Below are 18305 nucleotides of genomic sequence, written 5' to 3' on the forward strand. Positions count from 1 at the left end.
CAGCTCCGGTGGGCCCGAGACGCGGAGAACGGCCTCTGCCCTCAGCACCCCCCGAGCCTCTCCCTGGTCGTAGCCGTCCCTCCAGAGGTGACCTCCGTGCCGGGCTCTGCGCATCAGACAGCACGTGGGCCGTTCAGACCCGAGTGCACCGCTTCGGGACTGGAGGGACATTTCTTCTTCAAGTTTTCCTCAATATTCTAAGTTTCTGGATTTCACAAAACCTAGTTACTTGTTTTTTTTTAAATTTTTTAAGACTTTATTTATTTATTTTTTTAGCTTTTAATATATTTATTGATTATGCTATTACAGTTGTCCCATTCCCCCCCCTCACTCCACTCCATCCTGCCCACCCCCTCCCTCCCATATTCCCCCCCTATAGTTCATGTCCATGGGTCATACTTATAAGTTCCTTGGCTTCTACATTTCCTACACTATTTTTACCCTCCCCCTGTCTATTTTCCATCTATCATTTATGTTACTTGTTCTCTGTACCTTTCCCCCCCTTTCCCCCTTCCACTCCCCTGTTGATAACCCTCCATGTGATCTCCATTTCTATGATTCTGTTCCTGTAGTTACCTGTTTTTAAAATGAAAACTGTGTATCGTAGAAACTCATGCTATTAGTATATGTAGGGGTGGCTTTAAAACCCACATATTAGTGACTTGTTACGAGTGAGTGCCCGGTAGATAAGAGTCTGGGCTCTCAATTTCGCTCAGAGCACTGGCCAAGTGTTCTTCCTACAGGATTTTGCTAAGATTCTTTTGTTGTTCCGTTACGTGAAATAAGATCCATTTACCTACAAACTTTCATTACACAAGGACGTGGTTAATTTGCAAACACATATCTTCGTCGCGCCAGGGATACCTGAGTGTTGCCGATGCTTGTCTCTCAGGAAGGAATTCAGAACCCGGGTCCGAACAGTAGAAGAAGACACGTCGACATTGTTCAACAGTCTGTGGGAAATAGAGGTAGCATGGTTTAAACGTTAATAATCTGAAAAGCTCTGGGCTTTTGAGTATGTCATCTTTGATGTTTTGGACAATTCTGTCTTTTAACTTCCATACTCAGAAAAGACATAATTTATGAGAATAATGATATGAATAAAACATGCTGATATTTAAAACATATAAATTATGTTTTTGCAAATGTAATCTTTGGGGATTATCCAATGCTTCCAGAAGTTTCTCAAAAGTTGTGATGGATTTTGTAAAAATGTGAAATGCCGTTTAGCATAATAGCCTTCCATATAACGAATGCAGCCCAGTGTGAACCAAGTGCTGCCTGTCTGCTTGCTCGCTGAGGGTGCTGGGCGCGGGCGGCGCTGGGCAGCGGAGCCACACTTTACGTTTCTGCTTTCTCTCTCCCGTTCGATTCCTTGGGCTCCACTCCTCACATGGAGCGGCCACGTTATCACTTTGTCAGGGGCTGTGACGGCACCCTCGCACCAGGAGTCTCCCCTTTGTGTGTAACACTTCAATGTCTTGGCCATTAGAACTTTTCCTTTCTTCTCCGACGGCGACTGCTTTGCACTGACTTCTGCATTCCAGTGAGGAGAAGGAAATAAAAGCAACCCTATTTCCTATTACAAATTATCATAAATATTGGAGATGCAGATTTTTCTTAGATCATTAGCATATCACGCTGCGACCCACACCAGAATGTACCATTAACAGAGCCGCCTTCATGTAATTAATGTAAATAATATGGAACTGCAGCCCGAGTTGCCCAGCCAGCCTTGGCGAGAAGCATTTGTCATGGCGCATCTTCTGAGGAGCCCAGCCTCCATTCAAATTAAACTTCATGGGTTTGCCCCTTTATTTTCGCCTCACGCTGTAAATTTCTGTGAAACATTTACGACTATAAATTTCTCCGAAACACCTATGTAGGAGAGGAAAGCAATCTAGTAAGCTGAAATTAAAATTTTATTATTTACTGTGCCGCTGCTGTTGAGGACAATTAGGGTCTTCGCAGCGGCCGAACGGAGACCCTCGGAGTCCGCGAGGGCCCCCCCCCCCCCCCCCCCCCCCCCCGGCCGGGCGCCCCGTCCTCCGCTCTGCCAGCGGGTCTGAAGAACGGCTCCTGCCTGCCGTGTGCTGCTGTTGCCCTCTGACTCCCGAACACAGAGGAGCGCTGTAAATTTTTCATGAAGAGGTTTCAGTCTGTAAAACAGCAAACAGGAATAATGTTTTAAATGCAATCATTGTCAAGTTTGAACAATGTAATTTATCAAGAGAGCAGTTTGTACTATATAATAAGTTTCATATATTAATACAATTTTTCATCTGATGTCAGGCTTCTGATTTATGAATAGCCCATGATCTAAGGTGATCATTGAATTATAATTCAAGTAATAAGAAGCCAGGAACGAGCCGCTGCAACTGCCACCCCGCGCTCGCGTGCCTGCCACCGAGCCAATTTGCCAAACAACCGTGGGCTAAATGGTGCAGCTTTCCTAATTCCGAGAAGGCACTCGTTAATTAGATGAAGGCTGAAGCTCTCATTATTTTTAAATGATTTAAGAATGGTAAAGATCTTCCAGCTTACACTGTGGCTGTAACGGTTCTCGGCTCACCGCCCTGTAAGAAGAGCACCCCAGACAGATGGACCCGGCTGCGGCATACCGCTCAGTGCATTTCTCGCACACGGTGGCAGCGACTCCTCACCGGCACGTTGGATGCACAGATCCGACATGTTTCCTGCGGTGGCTGGGACACCACCGATTAATGTGATTTATGAATAAGTTTCCATCTGCTGTTCTTTTAGGGAGTAATCACACCTCTGCTGTATAGTCAGTAATTCTTGAGGCCTAGTTCTTACTTCTCAGGAAGTTTTACAAGTGTTTTATAGATATTAACTTTTTGATATGCCAACATAAAGAGGCTTCTCAACATGGTGGATGTGTGGCGTTCCCAGCAGATACCAGTACTGGGCAGGGCCCAGGCAGAACCTCATCAAGGGAGTTTCCTTTCGATTCTCTTGATTCCTGTGATGGCAAACGGATAACAAGTTCAGGCCATCATCGTATTAAAAAAATAAATGCAGCATGTAGGGAATTCTTCCAAGAGTGTGAGCATGCATCACAGTAAATGTCACTCGGCTGCTCAATTGCATTCACCTCATTTTCCATCAATGGCCAGTCCCCTGTGGGAGGGTGGCCTGCGCGGCCCCTGGTGCCCTTGGGGCCGCGGTGGGCCTGGCGGGAGGCTCTCCCTGCACCCTGGCCTTCTTTGTCCCTCCAGTCCCGGTGTGAGAAACGGTGAGAAGTGCTCGCTGCTCACCGCCCAGCTGCCCGCATGATGACTTCAGAGGCATCGTTCCGTGGTTTGCGCCCTGTATAGATGTCCCAGGAGGCCTGCAGCACCGCGTGTTCCTTCTTTCCGTCTCCTCTCACCCGTTTTTATGATTGTGGTGGTCGGCTTCACGTTCAGGGGGTCTCATGGCCTCTGCTGTGTACTCAGAGAGGTAGCCCTACCACCCACCCTGAAAACCTGCTCATTGGCTGACACTTGAGTGCAGTTCGAATTTGGCAGCCCCTTCCTAAATGGGTTCCGCGCACTCGACACGGCTTTTGAGGAAGTGGGCAGGGCTTGCGTGTTCGCCTCCGGCCCTGCCTGGGGCTGCGGTGCCCGTCCTCGGTGACCTCACAGGCAGCAGTGTCCTGTCTGTCTGCGCACTCGCTCAGTCACCCTCTCTTGCTTATTGGTCCCAGTTTTTTAATTAGCAATTTCAGCATCACTGGCCGTGTGCATGACTTAAAAGGTGCAGAGAAAACCGTGTAGCTGCCCACGAAGGAAATCTGGGGGGAATGCAATACGTCACAGATTTCAGGCTCTTCTATTTTTGCCCTTATTTTTGTCTTTTTAAAAAATTTCCGTGTCCGAACAACAACGAGATACGTTATTAACAGACCCTGAGCAGAACAAGTTATTTGCTGCAGTAACTCTTGGCCTGTTCCATAGGCACTCAGGCTGTGCGGAGGAGTGCTTGCTGTGCTCCGCAGTGCGCCGCCCTGGGGAGTGGGCCACAGTGAAGTAGCAGCAGTGACGTGGGCGTTTCTGAGGTCCGTCAGAGCCCACCTGCGGCAGCGCCTTCCCCGCGGCATGTCTGGGTGTGAATGTGAAGACGTCACAGCCGAGCTGCTGAGATGGTCTAGTGTGCAGGGCTCTGATGGTGGCCCTGGTGGGGAGCCATGCCCTGCAGGGCCCCAGAGGTGTTTCCATGCCCGGCCACGAGTGCCGGTGTCCAGAACAGACGACAAAGACGAGGCGCATGCGGTACTCGGCAACGAGGTGTTTTAAGCTAAGCGTCAGTATTGAATGTGTGAGAGCGCACACAGCGAGTGCAGAACTGCCCTGTGAGGGCGGAGGAGAGTACAGGGCACCTCTGTCGTCCTGGGCAGGCAGGCGAGGTGTGTGTGCCGCCGACAGTCGCCGATCCCACTCGAAATGGGTCCTGTAGGAGTTAGGAGGGTGGTGGTGGGGTGGAGGGGTGGCGAAACCCTTTGCTGGGAAAGCCTGGGACGGGCCGTACAGACCACCGTCCTGAGGATGAGACTGATGGTGGAGAAGACTTCCAGTTGGATCTAAAAAATGTAGTCATCTGTGAAAAGATAAGACACCACCTTGAAATACAATTTCTGTGTTTGCTTGTCTCTCTGATCAGATCCCGCATCCCTTGCAGGTGGAAGCCTGCGCCCTGTTTATCTTTGTGTGTTTCTGGAACACAGGATGGAGTCTGGCCCACACTGGGTGTCCAAGAGACATTCGTTTAATTAATAGTGGTGGAGAGACTGGACTTTTCCCCCTTGCAACAGCTCCCAAGTAGCGTCAGGCGCAGGAAAACCGTTAAGAAACAAATGGTGTCCTAACAATCGAGATAAGCTCTGCAGTTCTGCCTTTAAAATGACGACTGCCTCATTTTTTCTTTATTAAAAGGAAATTCATTTGTCTTAATCAGCCAGGCCACTTTTGTATGAAAACCTCGTGCTTGTATTTTTCGAGAGCATGTAATTATAAAATAAATTCGCCCAGGAGAACTTGTAACTGAGCTTTCGGTAAACTGCGGAACCTCGGTGTTAACGTTGTTGTTACTGCTACTACTGCCGTCATTTAAGAGACCAAGATACAGGACCACTCGCTTTCCGCAAGCTCGTAGCGTGTGCACAGACACCATTTATTGATGAACATTTTTGTCTCGTGTTCCTGTTGCTGCCAAAGTAAATGTTAAGCCCTATTTTCAGGTCCATCAACACTCACTAGTGTGTGCATGCTGTAAATTCCGTTTTGGATTTCGTGGTGGGGGCAGGAAGGGTAACACCTGGCAGGTGACTTTCAACGTGAGTCCAGCTCTGCGATGTGCTTTTCTATGGAGGTGCAGGTCACTGGTGCTGCGTTTCGTTGACAGAAATACGGAATAGTGATTAGAAACACAGCAGCCGTAAAAATAGTAACACGTAAATTTTTTGTGATCATATTTTATATTTAATTTTACAAATAGAGCCATTAGCTCTAAAAAGTCGTTATGTGTTTTGGAATCATTTCAAAGGTGAGGACTAGACCCCCACACACAGGTGTGCTGAGATGACTTAGCCTTGCGTAGACGCCTTAGGAGCAGTCATCGGACGCCGTTTCAAAGTCCTCCTTGCCCTGCGCGTTGGGCCCCCTGCACTTTACACGGCCCGGAGTGAGGCCCGGAGAAAACTCGATTAGACCCCCAGTAAGTGGCCCGATGTTGATCAGCCTGGTGTGCGAGACGGAGAGTCCGATAGTCCGAGCCTGGACGTTACACTGAGACAGACCATCCACCTTCCGGAGTGGTGGGGACGGCCTGTTCCTGCAGTCAGATGCTAGCCCTGGGAGGAAGCCGCCGTCTGTGTGTGGCAGCAGGCACACTGCTCTATCGGACTGACGCTGTGGGTCTGTCCGTGTAAAACCCAAGTGTTTAGTGTGCTCCCAGCCACCGTACTAACACGCTGGTTTTCGTGAGGCCCCCATGGGACTGCCTTGGTGCCGTCCTGCACCCCATGACTGCATGGAGGCAGACAGGAAATCACTAGAGGTCAGCTTTCAGCTGAAAGGACAGACAGCGCGCCCTGGACGGACAGCACTGTGGTCAGCTTGGTTCCTGCACGCGTGCAGGGGACGGCTGGAATGCACCATGTCTCACAGAGTGCCAGGGGCGAGTGGCCCACTGTGTCGGCAACTGCTGGACACTTACGTCCAACGGGAAGCTTCTCTAGTTCATTAAGTTGCCTTTCCCTGCTGTTTGTACGGATGTATTTCATTGACTTTTACATGTGATATATTCAGCACTCTTTTTTTCATTTTTTATTTTAAAAACACCCTGTGTTATTACATTATTTGCTCGCTGTGAATAGTAATGATTTCCTGAATGTGGATACATAACCAAAATCTGTACATAAAATTGTATTCTGGAGGAGAAATTGAAATTTTTTTATCTGAACTTACAACTTTCCAAATTCTGTTTGCTTGTACAGGTGTATAATATTTAAAGGCAGAATGTGTGTGTGTAAATGTTTTTAATGCTGCAGCATATACAGCACTGAGGGGAAGTTTCTTTCTCCGGAATCACCCTTCCTCCCCGTCCAGTCTTCTTGGCCTGCTTTCCACCCAAGGTAACTCCTGTCCACAGCCTGTGCAACTCCGTCCCAGCTGTTTTCCATTTACGTGTGTGTGATGTGTGTGTTTTTTGGTAAGTGCATATTAATTCTGTAGATTTAGTTCCTTTACAATGTTTAATCAGTCCATGAATAGAACAACAATTTCCTAGCTGCCTTCTGCGTCCGGCCACGGTCCTGGGCCCCCGGAGCGGGCAGTAGCCGAGCTGGCACTCACTCTGCTGTCAGGAGCCCGCACGTCAGCGTGGGGGGAGTGTCGCCGAGTGAAACTAAAGGCCATGTGCACCGCTGCTGAAACTGGCCACACAGCGAAATGGAGCGCTGCTGTGGTGCATCGCAGGTCCCAAAGGTGGTGGGGGACGCCCGAGGGGGGGGCAGGCGCATCAGACTCGACTGAGGACAGGCTCCATGTGAGCATCTCAGGAGGCGTGACGTCTGGCAGGCGTCCTGCAGCTGGAGCCTGTGGGGCTCAGCGGGGGCCACAAGGAGGCTGAGTTGGGGGGGAGGTGTGGGGTCAGGGGGCCCTGACTGTGCGGGCTCTCCCTCGTCATCAGCGCCTTCGGGCAGACCATGTCTGTGTGTTTCTGTCCGACGTCTTCCATGGAAAGTTGGTAACAACAGAGAGGGTGGCAAACGCTCTGACTTCCACGTCTGTTCTTTCCCAGCCCATAACCAGAAAGTCTCTCTTGTTGTTTGCCTCCTCCTGGAGGCATCAGCCAGCTCTGCGCTCCGACCTCCCCACACGGTCCTTCTGCCGGGTTCAGCTGCGCTCCACTGCCCATGTGCTCCCTGCCAGTGGCTTTCTCTCCAGCACTTAATTGTATTAGAAAGAGGTTCAGTTTAATATTTCAATGCTGGAAGGGATGGAATAAATGAGAGTGTTATCCCTTAGTCTTTTGTTGGACGTGTTGAAGATTGGAAATTAGTATCAATGATCTATATGCAGTGTTTATAGATGCCTATCTGAATTTAACTTTTCAAAAAATTTAGGATGTATGAGAAGTGGATGAAACTTGCTCATCTATTTTGTGGAAAGAGGAATCCACAGCTGCACACACCCAAGTTTTACACTAAATGATGCTTCTTGGAGCTGAAAGGAAGCTGCATTAGTTGGTTTTCCCTGCACTGACAGGGATTTTTCCTGGCCTGGTAAACCTCAGGTGTGCACGTGCTCCCCAGCCTCACTCACGTTTCAGGTGGGTTGCTCCGTACCCATCACACAGCCGACAGCGTGGGAAACGGTGAAGAGCCTGCTTGTACTTTATCAACAACTCACCCTCAGTTGCGTCACAGCAGCTTTACGACCCTCAAAAATTTGTTTCCTACGTTAATGTAATTTTAGCGCTTTCCCTTGACTTATGATTTGGAAAGGAACAAATCATATCCCTTGCAAGCTGACCTTTCTACACACATGGAGGTCAGAACGTCACAATCTGAAGCCAGCCCTGAGCCACGTCAGGCGCTCCAGTGCCCACACGGACCCGCCCTCTGAACTCCCCCTGCGTGTTGGTGAGGCTCCAGGGCACCACGGCCCACGGCACGTGCCCTGGTGGCGAGCTGTAATGGTGGCGCGCCAGGCTGAGGTCTCAGGCAGGGTCGTTTTGTCCTGGACTCTGAGGCTACGGAGCGATAGGTCTCAGCCCCCGGTTCATCTTACCTTGTGCTCAAATGGTCCCCTAGGTCATCCTGTCACGCTGGGGGGCCAAGACGGCGACACAGGCTGAGATGAGGCAGTGCCTAGGTTTGGAAAGGCTCCTTCCCAGCCTGCAAATCACACGGTCTCCAGCAGCCCGGGCAGCCCTTTCTGCGTCTGGCTCAGGTGGGCAGGTGTCTGGAAATTCTGTCTCCGTAGAGAGAGGTAGGGACCTGCAGGATCGATCGCAGACAGGCTGTGTTGGCTAGTGGGCAGCCGTGTGGGCCTAGGGGGCGCGTTTCAGTACTAACAGGAACATACTGTAGGGAGAGTGTGCAGTGTGTATTCCAGGTGAATATAAATTTCTTGGGTACAGAGATATTTTCTTCATTCCAGTTTCACCTACTGTATACTGGAGTCCTGTGTGAAGTGACAGTTTAGATCAATAGTGACAGTCCCCTGTCTCGTAGCTTATGCTCACGGTCAGAGCAGGGAGTCACTGGTGTCAGTGAGGGGCTCTGCCAGGGCTGCAGGGTTGACGCGTCAGGCTCCGGTGTCACGGGGACAGCCCAGGCCCCTTACGACCAGCCACGCCTGTGGCTCATTGACAACTCCGAGCGGTCTTTATTGGAGATGGGGGCTGACGGGGACAGCCAGCCCAGAGCCCGAGTGGCAGAGGACGGCCGCCTCAGTGCCGCTCCAAACTGCTGTGAAGCGATGACGCCCCTGACTCGGTGTGGGTAGAAGACACTGACCGCGACAGGTGCCGAGCGAGGAGCTGTCCTGTGCCAGTGTTCTAGACATGTCGATGTGAACACGCCCCGCAGTGAAAGCTGCATGGTTCTGCTGCGGCCAGAGCACTGTCCGTGCCAGGCACTACCCTCTTCCCCGGCGCCATGGGCGCCTGGCCCCAGATGTAATTTTCGGACCCGCGGCGCGCAGGGAGCTGAGCTGCATTGCTTACACGCATCTACTGGTTGTTAGCCGGGGCAGGGGGCATCTGTTCCACCCACACGTGCCGGGTTTTCCTGCCCTGAGTGCATAGCCCCCAGGAAGTCGCACTGGCTCCAGGTCGTGGCAGTGCCCTGTGAAGAGCTCACGTGACCCGTCCCTTCGGTGGGAGCCCGTTGGGAGGGTTGGACTGTGACAGGTTGTCTGCATCAGGACAGGGTTTCCTCCGTACTCTGCTCCCGTCAAAATACCCGTTATGTTTCATTTCCACGTGCTAAAGCTTTGAAGAAAAGTACTTTAGCTGATGTCGTATTTGGTTTTTTAAACCAGTGCTTCCTCCTCGACAAGCCTGGGTTTCGGTCTTATTGGTGAGATCTGTCTTATTTGTGTTTGTTAACCAAGTCATTCTACTGCTGTACCTTGTGAGAGTGTCACCTGAACCCTTAGTCAAAGGTGTCCCATCGCCACATGCATGAGGGAGCCCACCTCAGGCCTCAGCTCTCTGAAGTCATGCTGCCCTGGCCCCGGCAGGTGCATCGCTGGGGGCAGGGTGGTCTAGGCGCAGCTGGCGTGCTCTCTGGGAGTCCGTGCACTGCTGGGCCGCGTGAACAGGAGTTCGTCGTCGATCTTGGATGCGGACATGCCTTCGGTGGGTTTCCTTCCAGGCATGTACACACGTGTGTCTTGTATGTGTGTGTGCTGCATCTGTTTGGTCACGGACATTCCTGAACGATAAACCCCATTCAGCTCCTTAGAAAACTGCAATCAAATACCTGTGCAGAGCGAGCACTGAAGGGACGTGGGCCGGGGAAGGAAGGTGAAGAGTAGACGGCTCCTCTCCTCCTTCCAAGGCCACCTCTTTCTATCTAGTTCTCAGGCCGTGTTAATCCAATTCTCTCTGAATGAGGCAGCTTTACCTCTCCCTCTACGCAGCACGCTCACCGCCCCTGCCCCCCATCGCCTCTGCCCGTCTCCACCTCCAAGCTTGTCCTCGCCTACTGCCTCCTCGTTCCTGGTGTCTGTGCTGTGCTTTCGGACGCACCCGAACCTCATCGGAAAGATTTCCCAACCATTTCATTCTCCAGTCGCTGGTGCTCTCTCTACACGTCTCTTCAAGCTTTGTTTAAGGGTCCGACGCACTGCGGTGCCCTGTGCTCCAGGGGCTTCGCTGCTGCTCGTGGGCCATTGGCTCCCTTTGGGGGCCTCTTGATTACTGGTGGGTGTGTGCGTGGTGTGGATCCCGCCAGGCACACAGTAGGTCCCAGTGCACACTTCTTAAATTGATTTAGGAACAGTGAACTTTCGTAATCTGAAGGTATTAGGTGTGTCATAAACGTCCAGGACTGGACATCGGTCAAGGTACTTGGGGTGAAGATATAAATGGGTTTGAAATGCATTTTGTCATTTTACCTCAAGTTATTTATATCAGCAAAAACAGTGATTTAACAGAAACTCTCTTCGCGTAGTTTTAGAACAATATTAGTCCTTCGTTTGTAACTGCTACTGCAGTGTTTTCTTGCCTAGTCCAAAGCAGTAACATTCCACTTAGTTCGGACTGTTGGCCTGTGGCAATTTACTGTGTCTCGCTCCCCAGGACTTGACTTCCACGGTCAGCCACGGCTACCTGCTTTCCGAGGCTCCCTGCTCTGCAGTTCACGTGAAAGGGAGGGGCAGCTGGAAGGGGGCTGCCTGGGCTGTACGCGTAGTGTGGCTCCTCCCACCTGTGCTCTCACATGGGCCTCTGGAAGCCCCTCTGGACACACAGACTATGTCGGGTCAAAACTGCTGCTCATCCCCTGAGAGACGAGGCTGAGCAGACCTCTGTTTCCCAGCCACGCTGGACTCTGCTCTTTGCCCTGCAGGGGTCAGGGAGCTTTGGGGGGCGTGAGATGGGTGTGTGGCCTGTCGTGCAAGTGAGGGGTTGGCAGGTAGGCCCTGCAGGTCAGACCTGGCCCACCGTGTGTTTCTGTGAATAAAGTTTTGTTGGCACAGCCACACTGGTTCCTGGGGCTGTCTGGGGCTACTTCTGCCTGTGCTACAAAGGCAGGTTGCCTCGGCCACCAACTGGCCCATCAAGTAGAAAATACTTGCTGTCCTTGCACAGAGCCTTTCCCACCCCTGTCCCAGACAACGTGTGGCGGTGAGGACAAGACACAGCAGTTGCTGTGGCTGGGCGAACATTCCAACCAGACCTGGCCAGGTGGCCTGGGGCAGGGCCAAGTCTGGGGTCTTTCTCTGACAAGGAGGGATATCATGGGAGTGAGGTTCTGAAGGATGAGTCCAGATTTTGGGGGTGTAGCCCTTGTGGTCTTTGAATGCGTGTCTTCAGAACGAGCCATTCTCTTGGTTCTTAGTTGCCAAAGTCATTGTGGGATTATTATTATGCCCAGTGCTTCTCCCAGAAGTGATCTTGACGGAAGGTTTTCAACCTTTGGATCGAATTGAAAGGGCCAAAAATATATTTCACAGCAATTAAAATCCGAGTGGTACGTTAAGAGGTTTTAAAGTGACAGGCTTTGGCGTGAGCAAGGTCAGATTTCTGTTCCAGCTAGTTAACAAGGATATAGCCTGTTAATTAGGCTAATTATCACCTGTTCAGGGCAAAAATGCATCCAGGCTCTTGGCTTAAGTAGCAGGCTCCCTTGTGCCCTGGGAGAGCCTCGGGGGATGTGCCAGCTTCCCTTGCAGCCAGCCACACTTGGGCCTGAGGAGTCACATTTGGTCAGTGAGACCTTCCTAATCTTACGTCTGTGCAGCTTCTTGACGTAAGTCACACCCCAGTTTTGTGTGTAATTGGAAGCAGGCTTCTCTCAGAGCCTGGCCTAATTTAACTAATCTGGATATCAGGGTTTGCATGGGGTAGTTTTGGTTTCAGGATATAAGTCCCTTCACCGAGTCAGAGTTTCTTGTGACTTCAGACTCACACGTGTGCACACGCACACATATATTTGGAAGAAAATGGCCAAAGGGACCGTGAGTGTCTTCATAGGTAGTATGTAGCTGTGAGTGTATCTTTTCCATTTTTCAACTAAAGAAAACAGTGAGGGGCTCTTACTTTCCATGCAGTGTAAGGTTGCGTATTTTGTTTAAACATGTACGTACTACTTTGAAGTCTCATAGAAAGTGGTGAACAGGACTACTGTGGAATAATGCTGGGGCGTCTAACATGGACTTAGTGCCTTTTTTGCATGAATAAGTAGTTTAACTCCGAAAGCAGCATTGGGTATTTTTACTGGACTCTGGCCCAGGCCAGAATCAGTCCAGGCCCCTCCCAGTTCTGGGGAGCAGACGCGGCATTGGTTGTCAGCAGCAGCTCTCCACCCTCTTTGCTTCGCTTTGTTGTCCTTTGGGCACCTCTCCAGCCTAAGATACGCGCGGGAACTAGTTGAGCTTTATAGTTGCTCTTGACTCGTTGTCTGGAAATGCCTGTTGGTGTGTTTCTTTGTGTGCGAAAGTGAGTGTTCCTGAGCTATATTGGCCGCTCAGCAGAAATGCATATGGCGGCCCTACTGGGCACAGTCCTCATCTTGTTCTGTTTTCATTTCGTCTCTTAGGGTAGCATTGCATCCTTATTAAGTTACAATAATTAACAAAGAGGCTGCTATTCCAAAGAAACCCTGCCCTGGCACCGTCTGAGTAGCTTAGAGCTGTTGGAACGAACGTTGGCTGGGAACCATACACTCCTCGCGTGGTTTCCACGGTTCTGCGTTCTGTCTGCTCATCAAGACCAGCGAGCGATGCCTGCCAGTTCCACTTCGAGCACCAGTTCGGTCTTACAATAACAGGTTTGGATCAGTTGACACCTTCATTTCCCAGTTCTGAAAGATAGCAGCTACACGATTATTTAATATTTTGACAAAATTTAGCTTAGTTATTGAAATTTCATTTATGCCGCGCCTGGCTCACTGGCGCTTGCAGGTGTGAGTTTGTATGGTCTATTAGTTTGACCAGGCTTGTCCAGGGTGTCCTGGGCAGAAGGTGGGAAACACTGTTTGATTGTTTAATTAAAATATCCATCTTGAATTTGTAAAAATGTCAAAGCCAACGGAAAGACACTGGAAGATGCTAACACGTGGCCACATCCACTTCAGATGCCTTCTTCAGACAGACAAAACTGCACAGCTGTGGTGAGCACCGCCCTGCAGGCACGCCGGCGCCCTCTTCTCTGAGGCAGCCGCACCCACAGGTGCTGTTGGCCGGGACGTCTCTGCGTGCGGACTCTGTACGCTTGTGTCCAGCTGCGTTCCTTTCCTTGAAAAAGTTGCTGTCGGTGGTACAGTTGTGTACCATACTTGTCCGATGCAGTTATATGTGTGAGTGATGTCGCTGTACAGTGACACGTGTAGCCCTAGTCGGTTCCTCGGGCCTCCATGATGACGTCCCATTGCATGATGAAACCCGCTACTGATTTACCCCTGAGTCGGGCAATCTGCGCTTTGTCGGGGGTGACTGTCGCACACGCCTGTGCTTGTGCTGGTGTCTCCCTGTGTGTGCTTTCCGGGAGGAAGGACAGGACAGTCACAGCTGAACAAGCATTGCTAAAGCAATGGCATTCTGAGCTGAGGAGAAGAAAGAACATAAAAGCAGACTGGTGACACATCTTACAACATTTTAAATATAGAGGGTCAGAAAGTGCCAGAGCACCAAAGTATACTTACCTTCGTGTGTACGTGGAATAACAGCTGATTTCTTGTTAAGTTACCAGTAAGTGGAATGAATAACCCAACTGGCAGGACTTTTAAATGTTGAATAATATTAAAGTGTAATTTGAGAAGGTAAGTACAGATCTTCTGTTAGGGCTCTTGGCTTCTGTAGTCACGTGGGAAGATACCGTCGAGGACGCAGCTCCCAGAACGAGTTCTGTATTTCCACATTACTTGTCTGCCCGTCAGCCCGTCCAGAACAAGCAGTGGCCCCACAGAGCCTCTCTCAAGCACACTCGCCTGTGCAGGCAGTGCTGTCACTCACGCAGCCCCCCAGCCCCGTCCCGTAGCCCCGTGTGCGCCGTGCCCGCAGACACCCATGTGAGAATCTCTGGGTCTTCTCCTGCATCTGCCAGTCAGGGTGTTTAGTGTCCTCTCCGAATGCTGCGTCTAGAGGGTGGGTTTTCACCTCGACTCTGGGAGTGCACATCATGGCTCTTCCCCGTGGGGTGCTGCCGACGGCCTGGTGCACGTGCAGTGAATGGAGAGACCTCCTGCAGACACAGCGAGAGACTGGAGCAGTGCTCCGGGGTTGGTTTAGGGGGCTTTGTGGGTTTTCCCAAGATGAGGTGCCATGAACCAGGGCACACGTCTGCAGGAACTGAGCGCCGTGTGCGGGCGGGACGCCAGGTGCCACTCATTGCTGGGGGGCCCCGGCGTGGGAGCCACCTCCCCAGCACATGAGGTGACGCTTCCAGGGAACCTCTTAACTGTTGGTCCTTTACTGAGTCTTAGCCGCTTTGACACCTCAGTCCCTGGACACCAGGGACTGGGGGGGGCGCCCCACTCAGTGGACACTGCAGACAGTGTGACTTAACGTCGCTTACTCAGGAGTCCCAAATCCCGCCTGCACTGGGTCGGATTCCACACTGCTGAGAAGTCTGGGATCGTTTGGATCGCTTCTGCTTGTGATCTCTTTCCTTCTGAAACCTTTAAAGATCTCTTTGTATCTGGTGGAAACGCCTTGTGAAGCCTGAGGAGAGGGACGGTGACAGGCTGCCCTTTTCATTACATGTCTTAGGGCACTATGTGGAGTTTTGAACTGCTTATTAAACGTACGGACTAGTCCGATTAGGGACGGCCTGGGAGTGGTCTGGGCCCAGCTCCTCTCCGCAGAGACGGCCGTCTCCTCGGCACGTCAGTCACAGCTGTGCAGTGGCCTGTCACGTGTTTTCTGTCTTTGTAATTTAAATTGTAGGTGTTTAAAAAATTGAGAAGTGATTTACTCAATAAAATGTTTAGGATACCAAAGAAAGTACCTGAACCAAATGTGGAAACCGTGGTTGTCATCTGGGAACATGCATCTTGCTGGCAGGAGGCAGCTCTGTCACTTGCTGCGCAGTCAACTGAAGTGGTCCCACTGGGTAAAATGCACACAAACGCTGAGCCGGCAGGGAAAGCCCCGTGGCATGAGAAGCAAGAGCCCGGGCAGTCGGGGTGGCCCCAGCCGCCGTCAGAGACCCATCAAGGCACAGCCTCGCCCCCTGTGCGTTCCTCCAGGTGGCCCCAGACTGTGGGGAGTGGCACTGCGGCCCCCTGCACTGCATGGCCCACACGTGCAGGGCCTGGCCTTGCCCTTCTGCCTGGCCTCCCTCCTCTGGCCTCACCGCCTCTGGGAAGCCTTCCCTTACCTGCCCTGGCCAAGAACAGCTGCTTCTTTTAAACCTTTGATGGCATTTTAATTCTTTTTCTTTCCTTCTCTTTTCTTTTCCTTCTCTTTTCTTTGGTGTTGAGGTTATTTTTGTGAATGGTCTTTCTCCTTTACCGGCCTGCGGTTTTGCTAAGGGCCAGCTCGGGCCCTCATCCCTCTTCGTCTCCGCTGTGCAGCTCAGCGCCTTGGGTAGGGCTGGCGCGCAGGCCCTCCGCTGACCCCTGTCCTCAGGCCTGCACGGCCCTGCAGCACTGCGGGGTAGCTCAGGTTCCCTGCGACATGCTGCCGCAGGGACAGAGGAGCTCGTGGGCAGAACCCGAGACCCCATGCGGGTGGGGTCCCAGGAAGTGCCCCCCGGATGAAGGTCTTCGTCTCCACACGGACTCCTTACGCTGGTCACCGGCCCACAAGCCGGCCTCCGTGAAGCAGCTGGAAAACACTCGAGGTTTCCTGAAAGTCGAGTGGTGGCCTCAGTCCTTTGTTATCTGGCTTTTGTCATTTCATGACAGGCACTAAGCTCTGGTTTAACATTTTTATTACGTATGAATAATAGAGTACATATATTGAGGTTTCATAGATGTAATTTTGTTAAATGTACATCATGGTAGATTTAAAAATGAGGGATTTATTTTGTCATTCATAAAGTTGTAATACAGTCTGGAGAAACTATTTGTTAAAAGATAGCATCTACTTAACCTCCTTATTTATTTCTTGTAGGAGAAGGTTAGATCCACAATAAATACACGAAGAAATAAGTAGATAGGGGAATTTATCTTGGAAATAAGATCCCTGTCATGGTTTTGAAATGTTAAATGCATGAAGACCCGTCAAAGAGATATACGGATATGATATTTTTTTACAGTGCATTTCAAAGTATTTAGTTATGTTTGTCATTTTCTAGTACCAGTAAGCAGTGATCACAAGATATAGTAATTTCAAAGTCAGTCTGAGTCAGTGGATGTAAATACAGTGTCTCACAATTTATAGATATATTAATTGGCAATTTTAATATTAATGAACCACTTAAGATATTTTATGTGACAGTTCTGAAATATGTAGAAATTTTTACTTCTGTTGCATTTAAGATCTAATGTTATAAAAATACAAATACAGATAGCAAATTAAGAGTAGTTTTTATAAAAGGTAATTCCATAACTTGATCAATAGGAATTTGTGAAACTCCGAATGATTAATCTGGTTAAAATAATCCACATCCGCCCCAGAATGAGGACGTTAATTATTTGGATCTGGGGGTGCTCCGTCTACCCTGATGAGATGAAGGAAGTCTGTAAAGTCACGGTGAGGCCTTTCTGCCGAGGATGCGTCCTCCTCACACCTCCCTGTCTATATCATAATTTAAAACAGATACTGTGACCCTATTTTTAATTGTATTAACTTGCTAAATGTATAGACCAATTATGATAGTCAAATCAAGCTGCTGTAGTTCCTCTTTTGTGGCATAGTGCTTATCAACTTACTAAAATATTTTAATTTTGAATATTGGGTTTTAATTTGCTTTTATTTGACTGTTCATTATGCTGAATTAATTAGCTGGACACTGCTTTATTAGGTACAGGGATGGCTTTAACCTCCATTGTATTGGAAATAAAAAGCAAATTTTAGCAATGGTTTCAGAACGAAGCAAGTGAAAAGAGACAGCAGCTTAACCAGAGGGAACATCAGTGTTTTGTCTGTGGGTCGTGCTGCCGTGAGCAGTGGAGGCGTCTTTGCCTCCAGTGGGCTGTGGGGCTGAGACACTGTCCCGTGTGAGCGCTGCACTGTTATTTTCAGGCTTTTTTTTCATGTAGAAAATAATTGAGGTTTATTTTTCTCAAGGGCTTATTTGACTAAGGGTTGTAATTTTATGTTTATTCTCATCAAAGTCATCTTTTTAGGCAGCCCCGTGGTGGCTCAGAAGGACCCCTGGTGCAGGAGCGCCCCAGGGACCCCTGCCCCGGGGCTCGGTGCGGGCGGCTGCCCTGCGGTCCTGGTGCTTGGGCTCCCACCCAGCGGCAGCGGGGCCAGCAGACGGGGGCTGTCTGAGCAGTTTAGTGTGGACGGCTTTTCATTTAGCCTCTGCTCTGACAGCCCGTGCCCTGGATAAGTGGCGTCGGCCCGTGCAGGTGAAATCTATTCTCACATTTGCCTCAGGGGTGACTGGACTGTAACAGAATTTTTCAAACCCGTTGGGCCCAACCGCAAAGCAGAGAATAAATGGCTGAAGTGCCAGGCCTCGACAGCAAAATCAATGCCTGGTTATACAGACATGACAGACCAGGCCCGCAGTTCCCCCGCGCCCGCCGCGCCGCGGGGCTCCGGCCTGCTGCCTTCGGGGGCCGGGGGCGCCGCGCTGACATCGTGTCTTCTCCCCTCCCTGCAGGAAGTTCACGTGCCACTTGTGCGACAGAAGTTTCACCGAGAAGTGGGCCCTGAACAACCACATGAAGCTGCACACGGGAGAGAAGCCCTTCAAGTGCACCTGGCCCACGTGCCACTACTCCTTCCTCACGGCCTCGGCCATGAAGGACCACTACAGGACCCACACAGGTGCGGGCCACCAGGGGCCGTGCGCTGCACGTGCACGGGCTTCGGCGCAGCGCGTTTCCTCTGCAGGGGCTCGAGTCCGTCGCACCTGTGTGCATGGTGAAGCACACCTGTTTAGGTGTGATCTCCATGGCGGTCGTGCAGGAGAACACGCTCACCCTGCCTTTTGTTACTCACACTTGGCAC

The 18305-nt window shown here is 50.7% G+C and overlaps 1 protein-coding gene across 2 annotated transcripts in view; it reads left to right on the top strand.

The window, feature by feature from the left end:
• The window catches only part of ZNF407 (zinc finger protein 407), a 311190-nt gene that overhangs the window by 174014 nt on the left and 118871 nt on the right, over positions 1–18305 (top strand). For both annotated transcript variants that reach the window (XM_024580703.3, XM_053913458.1), the window contains one exon: positions 17956–18122. In XM_024580703.3, the coding sequence (XP_024436471.2) occupies positions 17956–18122 (167 nt within the window). The remainder of the gene's footprint in view (positions 1–17955; positions 18123–18305) is intronic.

This window comes from Desmodus rotundus, chromosome 10, assembly GCF_022682495.2.
Source record: "Desmodus rotundus isolate HL8 chromosome 10, HLdesRot8A.1, whole genome shotgun sequence".
In the NCBI taxonomy this organism is placed as follows: Eukaryota; Metazoa; Chordata; class Mammalia; order Chiroptera; family Phyllostomidae; genus Desmodus; species Desmodus rotundus.